We start from the raw sequence: 16,229 nt of genomic DNA, 5'->3' as shown, positions 1-16,229 counted from the left end.
AGGTGTAACTGCCTAGTCTTATGGGTAATATTGCGACTAAATGATTAGAGTATCCACGGTAGAAGAAATTGCTCTTGATTTATGACCATAGCGCGCGTATCGAACTTACTCCAAGCCGCCCGATAACACGGACCGCGAATCCCTTCCCGGGCCGGCCCTCCGAGGCTCCGATCACTTCTCCTCCACTTCTCACTTCTCCCCTAGCCCAGACGGGCGTAGTGTTTCATCATCCTAGGAACCCGAGAATTAAGCAATTTAAAGCGTTTGGGGGAATACTCGCATCTCCACTTTAAATCTCTACAAACTTAAGAGATCCTACTTACCCCTAGACCATACCCCATAGCCCCCACCTCTTTCCCTTACGTATCCTCATCTCAACAGAACCAAGGCCTGCATTCGCACTCATGACTGCTAGGAGGATACTTCAAACTGCACGCCATCTACCGATCTACAGCCAATTCGCCCGCCCAAGCGTTACTCGCCCGACCTTCTTTCGCTTTCCCTTCGAGCATCCCCCACGTCTCGCAAACTCCTTATCTACATCACATTTCAACACAATCAGGACTCTCTCAACATCCACCACAATGGCCTCTCGCTCAAAGCGCGATCCCACAATGTATTCTTCTATGAATCAAGCTGACCTAGTCGAGAAACTTCTCAAGGAGGATGGATTCACAACCTGGGGCTTCGTGATCTTTCGTTGTACGTACCACAAGGACTCTGACTGGGAGAACTTCATGGCTCGCATAGTCGGCGCCGTCTCAGAAGACCTCAAGGAAGACAGTGGCCTTGATCTCCTCGATACATTTGCCCCAACGGTTTTAGAAGACCCCTCCTTTGAGGGTGCCACGGTTGCCACCCTACGCGAGCACTTCCATCAGTGGAAGAAGACTGCATTAAAAGAGGAACAGGGCGTGAGCGAAGACTACACTCCAACGAGCGGCCGATACCGCTTCTTCATCACCGTGGACCAGGAGGCTATGGAGTCCGTTCTAAACAGCCCCTTGGGAGGGTTCGAAGAATATGAATTAGGGCATGTCCGCATGGTTAATGCTGAATGGAAATGGACAGATGTGCCTGAAGCGGACTCTGAGGACGAGGATATATCAGAGCCTGAGGAGTTCGAGCCCCTTGAAGGGTGTACTGAGGATGACGTGGGCTGGATGAACATACGCTGGCGTATTGTGCAGCTTCCGGGATTCCACAAGATGACTGAGATTGATGACTGGCAGGCGTATTATGTCCGGTATCCGGGGATCGCAGATATAAATTGATATCTACCCGTGCTAGAAACAGGATTTGGTATACCTAGTAAATAGGGATAGTGAAGAAGGAGAAGAGATAGAGCTCAACGGGACCCATCATTAGTCATCATTGTCAAGGGTCCCGTTGAACTTTTCATGGGTCCCGCTGAGCTGGAACCCGCTCAGTGAGCATGACCCTGAGCGCCCTCCTAAAGCGGCGGCACCCTAATCGGGCAAGTCGCGGCCACGGCCTAAAATCCGGTATATACAGCAACATTATAGTTCTCATATCTCATCTCTTACAGGACGTCTCGAAACTGTTGTCACCACTTACACTTAAATGGTTGTTTCTCGAACCCAATGCCAAGGCCCTCTAATCTATATTAGGAGTAGCATCGGGACATCAGTTTTCCTGCATTGTTACCGTACAGACTTACCACCTGGGCATGCCATGTCTCGTACTTTTATTGGCGAGCCAAGACACCTGGAATCTTCCAAAGCAATGCGAACGAGTCAAACACCATAACACGAGCTTTGAGGATCTGGCGAGGGGTTGCGTCTCTCTGCCACTGAGTGATATCCTGGGGGCTTGCTTATTCGGTACTAGAAAGTGCAAACAGTGACTTATATTGCTTTGCTGACCTGTGGACTACTCATGAACCTGCTTATCATAGCACTTAGCATGTTGGCTATTGCCCTCTTTTTACGCTCCGTGACCTTGTAACGGATACTCCATGGAATCATGGACGCCATGATGACGGGAGTCTGGTGCAATTGGCAACCCTTCTCGTATACCATGCTAACCTTGTTATCCGACTTGCTCGGCATTACGGCCTAGAAAACAGACCGTTCGGAAGGGCTACGAGTCTATACTGTACACGGCATATGCCCGCTCGGTGGCAGAATATAACATGCCCAATGAACCCTTAGGATCTTGAGGGTCTGGATGCCAGAAGAGCCAGCTCCGTGTGAAGCCTAAACGCAAACACCATTCACTTTAACAGCCGTGCTCGACCCATTATATCCCAGGAGTGAAGCCCGCCTTGATATATTCTGTCCCTAGCACGCCTTGCGAACTATTACTGGTGAAATGGATTGCACGGAGTGGGTCAAAAGTGTCTTCAATCGGCATTGGCATGGTCCACTTCCTCCTCTGGAGGAATTGCTAAGGCTGCAGATTGTATTATTTTCAGATCAGAGATATGAGTGGCGTCCTGGAGGAGTGGCAACTCGACCAGGCTGGTCCGAAGGCCTATTCACGATGGGAAAAGTCCACCGAAGACGGCTTTGCAGCGGGCAGTGGATACTTTTTTACGAATCAAGCGAGAAGGAGAACATCTCGTCAAGCACATTTTCAAGAAAAGGTGTTGATCTCCTCACAGATAGTCGATGGCTTCGGCAAGGTAATTTCCGATGCAGGGAGCACACTGAAGAAAGCTGTGGACTCAATTAAGCACTGGCACAAGATTGACCATGGTTTGATTTGATTTTGATTGATTCCTCGGGCTTTTCACCATCGTAGGTCATATGCAGTCCCCTAGTCGATGTATTTTAGACAGCCGATCGACTTGGGCCAGAATACTCAAATCAAGCGCAACATGCGATACCTAGCTAGATCACCTCCCGTTCTCCTCAGATAAGAGCACGCGTTGACGCGGTTACTGCACTTTAAGAGCATAGCCCAGCGGCTGTTTCAAATATACACCTAAGTGATAAAGGTCGCGATCTGATGCTGGCTACGATCAAGCTAGCACAAGATGCTCCAAGGGAGATAGTTTAGGAAGTAGGGTAAGAAGATGTCAGGTGTATTCGGACTTAACATTACGAGCGAACGCAGACTCCACTTGGGCGCTATGTATTCTCCGTAAGAAACAATACAAACCCCACTGACAGGTTACTTTGGATAAACTACCTAGGTGTACAAGTTTACCTTAGGCCCTAGGTCTAGAGAAACAGTAAAAGAGTGCAAGCGGTGACAACAGTTTCGTGACGTCCTGTACATGTTCATATACCGATACACGTATCTCTTCTATTCACCAAATTTTTGGTCCTCCTACTATGGAATAAGTCTTTGCGGTCATGTAATTAAGGATACCTGCGAAAAGAGTAATATGCTATAGATATTATGTACAGAAGAAGATGCCGTGAGGTGGTACATGGTATTAGCGATGACCCCGTCGCCGCATATCACCCTGCGCAAAATTCGCCGGGACCTTAGCAATCGGGTGAAGGGCACCAATGCCCCCACCCATAGAGCCAGCGCCACTGCTCCCACCACTGCCTTTCTTGGTCTGCGTGAGTAATGCCCACACCTCTGCCATGCCGGCCCGACGGGCAGGTAACATGCTGTATTGCATGCTATAGAGGTTGCGGCGGTGGATGGGTGGTACGAAGCGGCCAGTGACGAGGCAGAAGATGACTCGGGGTGCGAGGTAGTGTTTCCGGAGTCTGTGACCTAGTTGGAAGTACTGGTCGAACATTGCACGTAGTGGCAGAGGGATGGACTAAGATGTGTTAGTATCTAGGCGCAAGGGTTGGCTATACAGAACCATACCTCGAGGTGAATGTATGAGGTCATCGCAGTCGAGTCCTTATTAGTAGAGTTCTTGTCTGGTTCATCCCGTAGCTCGAATCGGATACCACCTGGCAGACGTTGCGAGTCTTTCACGCGGAGCATCAGTGCAAAAAGTGGGAAGTGATTTAAGAATGCGAGGCAGGTGTCAAGCGCGGCCTTCATTGAGATAATTAACATCCGGGCCGAAGCGAAGGTCAAGTAGAATACCACAACGGTAGGAAGAAGGAAGAACAGGACAGTGAAGAGGATGGTTCCAAGGAGAAGTTGGTCAAGGTCGTAATCGCATGAGTCAATTCGGTTGCGCAGGACGTTGCGTTTCTTGCCACGGAAGAGATGGAAAAGGGAAATGATAATAGTGAGTTGCCAGTTGAAAATGCGTGCGGAGGCAATATAGAAGGAGTAAATGTGGACTGTCAGGATTGACAGAAGGTCGGAGAACAAGGCAATGGGCATGCTCGCGCCTGCAAAGCTTGAGCATCCAACAATGTAGATGACAGCAGGAAGATAAGGTTGTAGGTTAGCAATGCAGGCCGCCCAATTCTCAATGACCCAAAGGAACAGGTCACCAAGGAATGCTGCAAGTTCGTTGTTCAGTTTCAAGCCAGCTGGCCAGTCCATAAGCCATGAAATGGTGCGTTGCAGCCCTTCCACTGTCCATCCAGTCAGGACAGTGTTGATTTGCGAAGCGACCCAGTTCGCATTGTCAATGATATAAGACCCTAGCGCAATGCCGATGATCACATCATTAGCAACAAGCCACAAACTGTTATAGAACCGAATGTAGTCTGGATGACTGGTCGTTACGCTCTCCCAGTTATCTTTTCGCTGACGGAGCTTCACATATTGAATCGGCCAGTAGCAAAACTGCTGTAACCGTATATCAACCTGTTGCGCAGTCGCCGAGATATCCTTGAGAGCAGCAGCGTCAGGACGAGCACGCCACTCGAGAACCTGCAAGACGATTTCCGCAACAGATCGGTGGCATACAAGCCCAATGACAAAGACTCTGGTAACAACAGGCCAGAGCCATCGCCAGAAAACGTGGGCAATGCAAAGAACAATGAACCCCCACAGTGTTGTCGCCGATTCCACCACACGTTCTCCAACACTCATACTTCTCTTCGCACGAATTCCAATTAAGTGGCTGTTTCTGTGCATAAGTTGTCCCATCTCATACGCACAGTTGACTTGGTTGATTATCAGCGGGAGGGCCTGCTCCTTCTGTGATGGGATGTGCTTGACGACCGAGTGAAGCTTGAGCTTCTCAACCAGAACCTTTGATCCGGCCTTGTCTCCCTCTTCTTCTGACTCTATTTTATCAGAAGACGGACCCCAGATCTCCGCTGTTGTCGCTTTATCACCCAAAGCCAGGGAAATCGGATCCAGTGACATGTACTCCATGCGCGTTGGGTGTGGACGGTGGTACATGATAACCTGAACCGACAGGTTTGCCTCGGGCGGGCAAAAGATACGAGGAGCTTTCGATGGCGGGTGCGTAGTCACATACAGATGAGAGGAATTGAATGATGTAGGAGACTGGGGAGCATTGGTTGAGCCAAGGACATGCATCTGGGACCGTCCACACAGCGTAAAGATACGCACGATCGGGTGCGGGCTATTTCGAAAGAGAATCCCCGCCCGAAGCGCATTGTCGACATTCCGTGGCTATTCCAGTCAGGGCTATTAGCTTCCAAACGAGTAAGTTGCCAATTCGGTCCACCTACCTCGACATCCTCCAGCACCGTGAGCACAAACAAATCAAGCTCCGAGTTCCGCCATCCGACAATCACACCGGGTGACGAAGATCGTGGGAGGTCATATGGCCAAAATACCCGTAGCAGTCCATCGCTCATGAGCATATTGTCATCCTCCACCCGAGTCCTAGAACGAACCTCGACGGCGCAACTGTTCTCGCGCAGAGACTCCGAGATTCTCGTGGCGCGGATGCTAATTACCCCATATCGTCAGCATTCATCACCAATCCATGACCCATAATATAACACTGGATTGTTCGCAGGATGCTCACCAACTGACCCTCCTTCGACGCCAGGTGATTAATCGGCAGGACGAGGAGGAAGAAGAAAACGGAGAGAAACAGGAATCCCTTTGCAGTGCGCGTCTATATTGAAACACCATTAGCACTACGTCCGAGATACAGTATACTCGTGGAGAATGCGCGATGCCAAGCTGATAAAGTCGCAAGTGGAGAGAGGGGCGGCCAAGAGCCAAAGACCAGCAAATACATGTACATACCACAACACCGTGGTCCCAGGCAAAAATGGCCAATTCGTACAGGCGGGTTACAAGATCCCACCTGGCGGTGATATAGCCCGCGACAAAGATTCCAAGGGTGAGGACGGAAAAGGGGTGCATGAATCGAGGCTGTTCAGGCGGTCCGCGTTTAGGTTGCGTGCATAGCTAGTTGAGGGGGGTGGACGGGTGGGTTTAGAGAAACGGCCGTAACGTAGGATTGAGAGGCGAGGTGTTGGTGTTAGAGTAAGGCCCGAAGCGAGGAATTGGAGATTGAAATGAGCGATAACCCGGAACTGGAAGTGTATGTTGCTTCATTGAGATCCCGCGTTGATGGCTTCTAGACCGTTTCTTACACGTGACTGGCCCCCGGCCCTAGATCGACATGGCGGTATACCTTATTTGCTTACCGTTAAGGTGATTTCATAGTGATATCAATTGAAAATAGACATTTGGATTATCCTCTTGAATGATAGTTGAGTACATGATCATGCCTTTTCAGGCCTATTTCTCCCTGAACGCCAGACACCATGGAGCATACACATAATTCCCATATCCCTATAAAGCCTTGATACCCTGGAACACTTTGTTGGCTTGCAGCTTCTCGTCAGCTCCTGCAATATCACGCATGAGCTGTCGCTTTTGTTCCGCTGTCAGCTCTTTGCCCTCGGTTGCTGCCTTCCACTTGAGCAGCATGCCCTTGAGCAGCACGCTCCCCTCTTCCACCTCTTCTTGGGTGTACTTGTCAAGGGATGGTGCAGCAACCTGTTTGCCATCACCTTCGCCTGTTGCAGATGTGAAATCTTCGAGCTCTTCGGCCTTTTGGCGTGCCATGTTGACGACCTTGTCTGGGAACCGTACTAGTTCGGCGACGTGGATACCGAAGGATTGATCACAGATTCCAGGTTCCACACGGTACAGTAGAGTGACTTGACGCTTCTTTTTCTCCTCAGCTTCGGCCTCGGTCTCAGCGTCATTGCCATCGCCAATGAACGCCACGACGTGCAGGTTCTTGACGGCTTTCTGGTACCGGTCTGCTAGAGCGGTGAGCTCGTGGAAATGAGTCGCGAACAAACCGAAGCAGCGGATCTCGGTGACAATGTGCTCTGAGATAGCCCAAGCAAGACCAAATCCATCGTATGTGCTGGTTCCACGGCCCAGTTCGTCAATGATAATCAGAGACTCTGAGGTTGCGGACTTGAGAATGTTGGAGGTCTCAAGCATCTCTGCCATGAATGTCGACACACCCTTGAGCTGCGAGTCACTTGCACCGACACGGGCGAGAATACAGTCGAAGATAGTTAGCTCAGCCTCAGTACAAGGGACGAAGCAGCCAGTCTGTGCCATGAGGGCAATCACGCCAATCTGTCGGATGTACGTAGACTTTCCGCCCATGTTAGGTCCAGTGATGATAAGGAATGACGATTCATCACGAATCAAAGAAACATCGTTAGTGATAAATGAGATGTCGTCCTGCATCTCCATGCACGGGTGACGGGCTTCCTTGAGAATGGTATTTCCTGTGCCGCGGGGATGCATTTTGGGGCGGACATAGCCCGAAGGAGCATGCATCGAAGCATGTGCGAAGCTTACGATGACATCAAGGTGCGCCAGCACCCCGGCAAGCTGCTCCAACACCGGGCAATACGAAGCGGCAACATTGACAACCTCGTTGACCAGACCGGTCTGGGTTCGGTTGTAGTTGGAGGAGAGTTGGTCATGCTCGCGACGGAGGGATTGCATAGTCGAGTTGGTGAAGTAGACACCGTTCTTCTGGGTCGAACACTCCTGGTATTCCTTTTTGTTGCGGATACAGCCCGCCTCGTTACGAGTAAGACGGAAGCACCATCCATGCACTCGGTGGTTCTCCATGAAGAGCTTCTTTTCCATCTCCTGGTTCAAGTCCTTAGAAACACGACGGTGTTCCATATCCATGTCGTAGCGTAGCTTGTCGAGCTTTTTCCTGATGATCTTCAAGCTCTCGTCGAACTCGGGCTTGATGATGAATTCGTGGTTCTCCAGAGCAGCAAGATCAACTGTCGTTTCCACCATCTCCTCAAGCATGGCCAAGCTGTCCGAATAACCGCGTAGCTTAGATGTGTACTCCGCATCGAGGGGCTCCTGGTATTGCTCATCCATCACGTCCCCAAGCGCACTGACGAACCCAGGAAGACGAATGGAAACCTGGTATGCTCGAACAACATCTTCCAGGTTAGCTTGTTTCCGCTGGAACCGCTTGGCCAGCCGGTAGAGATCAGGAATAGAACGTAGATGCTCCTCTTGCATAGTCTGACGCAGCTCAGTGTTAACAACAAAAGCCTCGACCAGTTGCTGACGTTGCTCAATGGCAGCCAAGTCCATCAATGGCTGCTTCAGCCATTGAGCCAGCAAACGACTTCCGACAGGAGTCTTGCAATGATTCAAAAGACCAAACAAACTCATACTCTTCGATCCATCCCGCGGACCAGGCATAAGATTCAAAGCCCTCAGTGCAGAAGCATCAAGCTTCATATACTGTGACAAATCATGCTGATAAAGCTGGTACTGACCAAAGTTCGTGGGATCAGTCATAACAGCAAGGTACTTAATCAAAGCCGAAGCAGACCCCATAGCGAGCTTCAACTCCGTCTGGGGGAGAGTTCCGGCGGAGTGTTCATCGCGTAACAACCTAGTAAGATCCTGCTCGATATCACGAACACCGAAATCGGCAACAGGCCGCTCGGAAATGGCAATCCCACAGCTATCAGCGATGGCACGGATCTTAGCCAGCTCAACATCCTTCCGGGTCGAATCCATAGTCACGAGACACTCCTTCACACCGAGCTGGATAACCAACGACTCGAAATTCGAGTAGATATCATTATCGAGGAACTCACTCACACCCAGCTCGCGCACACTCGCATCAGCGAAGCACACGCCGACGTTTCTCGCCTCGGCTGCGCGTGCAGATATCTTCACAGCTAGGATGATGGGCGCCTGGTCCATTGAGAGTGCACCCACGCTGCCGAGCTCTTCTTCGACGTCTTGTAGGTTACCGGGGCTGGCTTGCTTCGCGAGCTTCCAGTTGCCCTTGCCTGTGCCGCCGGAGGCCCAGATCTCGATTCGCTTGTTGAGTCGGAATAGTGATTCGCGGAGGAAGTTTCGGAATACTGTTACGCTCATTGTGACTGAGGGCAGGCCGTTGGATTCGCTGCGGCCTAGGTTGCGGATGACGGAGGTTGTCTTGTAGACGGTCCGTGCGATGAATTCTGCATCGGCGCCGTGGGATGAGTACCAGTCGCCTCTGTCGAATACGCGAATTGTTTCATTGTTGTCGATTGTGGGGAGGGAGCGGTAGAAGCCAATGAAGCCCACTTCGTCGTCGACCTGGAGAGTTCAGTGATTAGTTGCTGGGGTCAAGTTAATTGAAGAAACCAAGCTTGATACATACCTTGAGATCTGGCCGAGAAGACATTTTGTCGATTGATGCTAGGAAAGAGTGCAGCAAAAGACGATTGTGCTTGTGAGTATCAGGGTGGTTGGATCTGTCAATTCGACGCGCACTAGCCACGCGGTCACGTGCGACGCGTCGCGCGTTAAGTGGCAGCCAAAGTCGCCTTTCTAAACATGTTCTAAGGGATTGATTGGAAGGTAAATTCAGTAATTAATGGTATTATAATTTTTCGTCCGAAGACCTAATTTCTAAGTAGTACAGGTTGAGGCTAAAAACATAATGATAAAATACAGGGTATCGAGCGCTGATGCAAAGCAAGATCGCGAGCAGACCGGCTCGACGGATGCAAGATGAACAAAAATCAAACAAATGCAGAAGAGGACAAAAGTCCAGCTCCTTCAAACACAAATTTACATGGCAGAGGCCTTCACACAGGAGGCAGTCTTGTCCCAGTCAGCCTTGAGCTGGGCAGCTCTCATACCAATATTTTTGGCAGAGACATTCTTGCAAGACTTCAACACCACAGACTTCATTTCCTTGACAGTAACAATGCTGATCCAATTACCGGCAACACTGGTGTGAGCCAGAATCTCAAGACACACCTCCACTTCCTCGCGGGGAATTGGGCTGCGAATAGAATCACGGACAAGTTCGACCATGGCATCCATCTTGTAAGGCTTGCGCTGACAGGCAAACATAGCCTTGATCCCATTGCCGACGTAGCCAGCAGGACGCAGCATGGCCAGAATACCAGCAACCTCCTCAACACGGTCAACAGCAGCACGGTGAACGAGTTCCTTTTTGGTGGGCGGAGGAGGCAGCTTGGACTGGCGCAATTCCTTGTTCTTGATACGGTCCAACAAACCTTGGCGTCGGCTGACAGTAGCAGTCCGCTCCAGAGGGGTCGTCTGTGAAGAATCGGCACTGAGTCTCTCAGCATTCAAGCGGAGCAAGCCGCCCTTGAGGTCCTGAAGACGCTGTTGACCTTTCTGGAACGAGGTGAAAGGGGTAAGCGACTCGTGGATGGTGGAGAGACCGAGTGTCTCAATGAAAAGGGACGGGCGGTCTTCTTCGTTGGCAGCCTGCAGAGAATCCTGAGCCTTCTCCCACAGTAGATCCAGGGTCTCCTCGAAGGAGTCTTGCAAAGCGGCGGGCTGCTCGTCTGTCTGGAAAGTGCGTTCTACGCAAATTTTGCCGAGTCCGTAGTTTGCCAGTCGGTAAGAAACGGTTGTCGACTTTGAACTCTTTTCCCAAACCCACACCAGCCGCTGCAAATCCTTTATCTGCACCTTGCGCTTTTTCCAGATGCGGGTCACGCTGCCAAGGAACTCTCGGAGGTCCGCAGGGGCATTGACGCCGTTGTGTGCCATGTGAAAGGAGAAAGCCTGAACAAATGCCGAATGGAGGTTGAGAACATCATTGAATAATTCAGGTCGAGGAACGATAGAGATTTCTTCTTGGACTGGTGCAATTTTCTCAAAGTCGAGGGTCCTTTGCTTCGAAGGGGTCGAGGGTGTCGAGGTGTCGGTTTTGACAGGGGCGCGAGCACGTCGACTGGGTGTCCTCTTGGGGGTTCCCTTGGGAGAAGCAAGGTGGCCACTGCGTGGTGAAGACACGGACAATTCATTCAGTCGCAAAGTTTTCGAGGGTGTGCCTTCCTCGACTGGAGCTGGGCTGCCGGCGTCGACATTTTCGAGTTCCTGAAGCTTTCGTTTCTTGGAAGGCGAGATGGGGAGCGAGGTGGATTTAGCGGGCAGTGACTTCCCAGGGAGTAACGGAGTGATGCCGGCTTTGGTTGCTCTGGTGAAGATCTGAATCGCTGGCTGGGCAGCGCTTGCCCGGGTGGTACGCATCGCGGCTTCTTGAAAATTTTTCGGTTGCCAGGGATAAGATAAAAGTGGAAAGGGCGATCAATGCAGCTGTAGTATGATACACAGGGTAAGAGATATCGGAATATTAGAACTGCAAATAGAAGTGGGAAAGTGCAATGGGGGGAAAATGCAGTAAGACGAGATGCAGGGACACGCGTGGAAGAAGCGCGTTGAAACCACACTAGCCTATTCGGGTTAAATGGTAACGCGTGGAGTCCGAACTAGAACGCGAACGCCAATATAGATCTTCAACGTGAGAATATGCAACTGCAAAGAAAAAGGGAGAACAGCAGATGGGGACCAATTTAATTAAATTGAGGGCAATGCAGTCTAGTCGTGGGGTCGGCATTCTCGTCACTACGGTAATGCTCTGGCATTGGAATGCTCAACCACATCTATACTCTGGAGAGGCATGCTCTACAGATTGGTCAATGGATTCCGATTTAGACTATTGGGATCGTTCCAAAGGCATTGAAGAAGGAGACTGACTTCGTTTTACCTAGCGCCCTGAAAAACTACATGTGACACCGACCACATTGCATTCATGCATACTGGCTTATAGCTTATACAGTCTCCGACATAACGCGAGGAACAAAGTCAATTATTCATGATATTCTTGAGAACCCATTCCCGAAACGACCAGCGCCGTGACATAACATAACATTAGTCGCCAATGAGAACCATGGCAACACACATTGACCTTCAATCATAGCTTATTTCTTGCTTCCAAACCAGCCGGAGACAGTACCCTTAGCTTCCGCGGCCTTCTGCTCGACCGTGCGATCCGCCTGGTCCACACCGCTGTTGACCTTATCCCGACTGGCATTGAACTTGCTCTTAGCATCGTCGCGGAGGCCGTCGAGTTTATCCTTGCCCTCTTGGGCCCATTCGGGGATCTTCTCGCCCTTGGCGCGGGCATTGGCGATCTGTGGTTGTGAGTTAGTATGGCATCATCGCTGGTAAGGTGGCGGTGGAGGGAGCCTCGATGTTGATGCGCGAGTGGGCGACACCAAGAACGAAGGCAGGGGATTGCACTTACAGCTTCGTCAACCTTGGCGCCGGCGTCCTTACCGACGTCCTTGCCGAATCTCTCGGCGCTCTCGTTGCCAGGGAGCTTCTCGCGTGCCTTTTCAGCGTCGACTGGTGGAGAGGGTCAGTTCGGGCACATGGTGTATTGTTAACAGCAGCTGCCGGTTTGATCACGTACTCTTTATCTTGTCTCCTGCAACTTTGGGGTCACCACCTGCTTTGTACAGGTAGTAGCCAACTGCACCGACGCCACCGGCGCAGAGGTAGAGGGGCATGCGGCTTTTAGACATGATGAATGTGGATGTAGTAATGGGAGATGTTGTAGCGAAGGTAGCAGGATCACGGTGATCCCAGTACTTATAGGTTTGTCTCGAGCTCGAAACCGGGGATAGCCAGTCAGCCGACTATGACGTCTGTTCCCGTGCCTAGACCTTCCACCTTCACATCTTTTTTCCACTTATCACATTTGATTTTGATTTATTATTCTTCTTCTGTCAATGATTTACTGTTAGCTTTATTATCCGTTGTATTTTTACTTTTTTACTTCGAGAAATTTCATACATTGAGATAAATTGTGCTGTTCTGGTTGCAGCTACGGTGTAGTAACATGTGGAGAACTGCCAGACGCCCGTCGACGTCACCTACAAGTCATCGCCTCATATTGACCAACCTTGGAAGGGTCAAGTTTCCTCCCGAATTAATTGGTCTATGATTATTGAGGCTGGAAGGTTGTTGAACTGACGAGTATACGTCATCTGGGAATATCATCATTTTCATGCCTTTAATCCCCCGGTCTAGTAGGCATGTTGCTTGTGTGCCTCGTCTTCGGTTATATCCTCAACCGACGCCCTTTGATAATTCGAACTCATATACAAGGATGATCCTCTAACCGAATTGCAGGTTGCATTGCCAGAGTCAAACCCATCCTATACAAAGAATATCAATCAACATCAACTTTAGAGACAATATTAGTAGAAACATTTGCACAACAACTCACCTTATCTTCGAAACGCATGTCCCTAAACTCATCCACAACACCATCATCCCCAGTCCAAGGCACCTCAACTTCAGAAAGAACACTCTCCACACCAGGGCGACACCAAGTCGACAACCTCAAACACCGCTGCCAAACGCTAGGATTCCCCCACCACAACTCTCCCCTAACGCCAACAGCTTCATCAGAAATACCCTCCCGCCAGACCTTCCTAGAAATCCGACACGCAACCTCAGAATCATCAAGTACGAACAACCCAAGATCAACACTCGACCAATGCCTCCACCGCAACGACTCAGCATCCAACCCATTCGAACCAAGATGCAATTCCCCAGCAGAGCTATGCTTAAACTGCCGACAAGACCCAGGAAACTCATAAGACACAATCCTTGATTGGACGTGCGTCCAGAAAACACGGCCGTAAATCGTACAGGTCCGTTCCCAGCCGGGCATGTTGCGGCTTTCTTCTTCATGGGGTTCTTCTATCGGCGGTTTCCAGAAACATCTTTTTTCTTGCCCGTGCGCGTAGGTGTCCACGTAGAAGAGGCGGTTGATTTTGTCGAGCCGCCAGTCCCAGCCTTCTGGGAGGGTTGGCAGGTGGATCAGTGGGTGGAGGTCTTTTTGGGGGACTTTTTCCCATGTTAGTTGGAGGAAGGGTTGGTGTTGGTTCGCTTGTGTGTTGTTTGGGTCGAATGGGAAATTGTGTGGAAAGTGTTGGTTGGTCGGTTGGGGTGTGGTTGTGTTGTTCTCATGGTTTGGGTATTGGTTTGGATATGGTGGGTAGGGATATGTGAATGATGCTCCATATGTATAACCCTGGTGCGGAGGAGGTGGTTGGAAGTATGGCATGGGGGGATTCTGATATGCGTGGGCGTAATAGGCTTGTGGTAGAGGATACCCATACCCATTTTGGGAAGATAAGTAAGGGTTTGGTATTGGTTGGAAGCCGGTATACATTGGATTATCGGTATTAACGGGCATGCCAGGAACCTGGCCGGGGATAGCAGGGTTGGACTGCTCGGGGGAGACTTGTGCTTTGTAGTTGTGTACAAACGGTCGCTGGTGTTCTTTCATGGACCGTCTCGAGCCCACTGTCGACGCTGAACTCCAGCCTGAAGGCGATTCAGGTCGAACCTGTTGCTGACGTGTCCGTCTTTCATGCTGTCTTCGCGAATCTGGCTCTGAGTGATATTCTTGGGTTGAATCACCCATTTCGACAATCTCGCCGTTCACGTAGTACCGTTTCGGTTTGGGAGGCAATGGCTGCTCGGTATTCTGATTGATCTTCGGCTTCATTTGATCTCCGTTCCTTCGTGGCTCGTCTTGTTGCAGCTCTATATGAACAGAGACTTTGCGTGGCTTCGGCATTTCCCCTGATCGAGGTGACTGTCCGGAAGGTGCACTAAGCCTGTCAGTTCACTTCATCAATTGAAATCAACGTCTAGTGAGTACATACTTCACTTGAATAATCGTAATATCGAGGCTCTTATCATTGAAACTTCGCCTCAATTCGTACAAATGGTTTCTCAACTCGTCATAGTGCTTGACGATATGCTCACCCCGAAACCCACAATTCATCAGATCTCGCTGAAACTCGCGACACACGTCCTTCCCATCACCATCTTTAATGGTGAACCCAGTTGCCATCGGCATGCTCGATACATCTGCCGTATATCGTTGAAGAAGAACCCTTCGTATCTCAAATAAGAGCTTGGGGATCGCATCATCCTGATTGGGAGTTGCGTACAGATAGACTGCATATCCATTAGATACAACACTGAAGGAAGCGATGATCCGGACTTGCTTTTGATTCCTATATGGCGGGGTCAGCATTCACCCTGAAGTACCTCTCATTGCCTTGCCATCCCATACCTATAACGCAATGACTAGTTCCTGCAATATCTCCGACCTTCACTCCGTAACTAGAGACATATCGAGACCTTACGTGGTCTGGGAACCAGAGTGGATCCATCTGATGCATATTTTCAGAAGTTCTAAAGTTCCCCAAGACATTAGGGATATTTATTCTGTTTTAAAAGAGCAAAATAAATGAGCCAGTGCTCTGACAGTTGTTTCCCCTCACAAGATGGCCCGGATGCGAACGCCATGGGCGAATACCCCTGTCGTCAGCCCTGACTTTTGCGAATATGTCCTTGTAGACCATGGAAAGATAGGATTCATGTTATTGTATCCGACGCCATCAAGATATACACGTAGTCCACCCGAATCTATCAACAATTTCAAAGAAAAGCAAGGAATGCTACACATCCACATCCAGGCCTCATCTCATCACATCGAACTACAGTACAACAACCCCATACCACCAGATGAGCCTCCTGCATGGCCAGGTGTACGATACCCGGGCGATGGACACCACGTGGTCCAATCACTAACAGTACAGATATCCATCAGTCTTCACATTTCATTGTCTGTTCTTCCATCTAAAAAATCTGATTTCTTCACAATGCCATAATACGACCGGGGCTTATCATGGTAGGAGATGGATTGAAAAAGTCTAAGACTTATACAGGCTAACCTGCCCACTTGGGTTAGGTGGTGGTCCCATCCTTGTCCAATATCCAATAAGCAGTCTTCCTATCTGGCCGGGCTTGCATCAAGCCATGACCACCTCTCTCTGTGTGTGTGTTTGGGGAAGGGGAGTGAGGCGGCGAATTATAAAATCGTCGTTGGGCCGCCCTTCCACTCATAATGTGAAGTTCTGTTTCGGATTGAGATATATATCGACCTCCTTCTACCCTGGCTCCAGCGGGAAGTTCCACATCCGTTCTCTACACACCACTCACAGGGGAGAAATTGTAGTCAAGACCGGGAC

The 16,229-nt window shown here is 50.1% G+C and overlaps 6 protein-coding genes across 6 annotated transcripts; 1 reads left to right on the top strand and 5 right to left on the bottom strand.

The window, feature by feature from the left end:
• Positions 1-584: 584 nt before the first annotated feature.
• On the top strand, positions 585-1,274 carry PENARI_c008G08587 (uncharacterized protein; the record flags this gene model as incomplete). The annotated part of the gene is made up of 1 exon (XM_022631547.1): positions 585-1,274. One exon carries the CDS (start codon positions 585-587, stop codon positions 1,272-1,274), a length of 690 nt encoding a protein of 229 aa, XP_022488677.1.
• A 2,132-nt stretch (positions 1,275-3,406) lies between these two features.
• Positions 3,407-5,678, bottom strand: PENARI_c008G03641 (phosphatidylinositol N-acetylglucosaminyltransferase; the record flags this gene model as incomplete). The annotated part of the gene is made up of 3 exons (XM_022631389.1): positions 3,407-3,748; positions 3,799-5,484; positions 5,544-5,678. The coding sequence occupies 3 exons, from the start codon at positions 5,676-5,678 to the stop codon at positions 3,407-3,409; spliced, it is 2,163 nt and encodes a 720-aa protein (XP_022488504.1).
• Positions 5,679-6,627: 949 nt separating this feature from the next.
• On the bottom strand, positions 6,628-9,523 carry PENARI_c008G09203 (mismatch repair ATPase MSH2; the record flags this gene model as incomplete). The annotated part of the gene is made up of 2 exons (XM_022631578.1): positions 6,628-9,435; positions 9,500-9,523. 2 exons carry the CDS (start codon positions 9,521-9,523, stop codon positions 6,628-6,630), a joined length of 2,832 nt encoding a protein of 943 aa, XP_022488699.1.
• A 389-nt stretch (positions 9,524-9,912) lies between these two features.
• On the bottom strand, positions 9,913-11,355 carry PENARI_c008G02232 (DNA replication factor Cdt1 C-terminal domain-containing protein; the record flags this gene model as incomplete). Its single annotated transcript, XM_022631349.1, has 1 exon — positions 9,913-11,355. The coding sequence occupies one exon, from the start codon at positions 11,353-11,355 to the stop codon at positions 9,913-9,915; it is 1,443 nt and encodes a 480-aa protein (XP_022488683.1).
• A 731-nt stretch (positions 11,356-12,086) lies between these two features.
• Positions 12,087-12,692, bottom strand: PENARI_c008G07202 (uncharacterized protein; the record flags this gene model as incomplete). Its single annotated transcript, XM_022631502.1, has 3 exons — positions 12,087-12,299; positions 12,413-12,513; positions 12,581-12,692. The coding sequence occupies 3 exons, from the start codon at positions 12,690-12,692 to the stop codon at positions 12,087-12,089; spliced, it is 426 nt and encodes a 141-aa protein (XP_022488624.1).
• A 504-nt stretch (positions 12,693-13,196) lies between these two features.
• PENARI_c008G08206 (uncharacterized protein) lies at positions 13,197-15,409 on the bottom strand (the record flags this gene model as incomplete). The annotated part of the gene is made up of 4 exons (XM_022631538.1): positions 13,197-13,328; positions 13,400-14,798; positions 14,853-15,209; positions 15,342-15,409. 4 exons carry the CDS (start codon positions 15,407-15,409, stop codon positions 13,197-13,199), a joined length of 1,956 nt encoding a protein of 651 aa, XP_022488662.1.
• Positions 15,410-16,229: the final 820 nt, after the last annotated feature.

Source organism: Penicillium arizonense (genome assembly GCF_001773325.1).
Source record: "Penicillium arizonense strain CBS 141311 chromosome Unknown PENARI_contig008, whole genome shotgun sequence".
NCBI lineage: Eukaryota > Fungi > Ascomycota > Eurotiomycetes > Eurotiales > Aspergillaceae > Penicillium > Penicillium arizonense.
The sequence above is the reverse complement of the archived record's forward strand: the minus strand, read 5'-3'. Positions and strand labels throughout refer to the sequence as shown.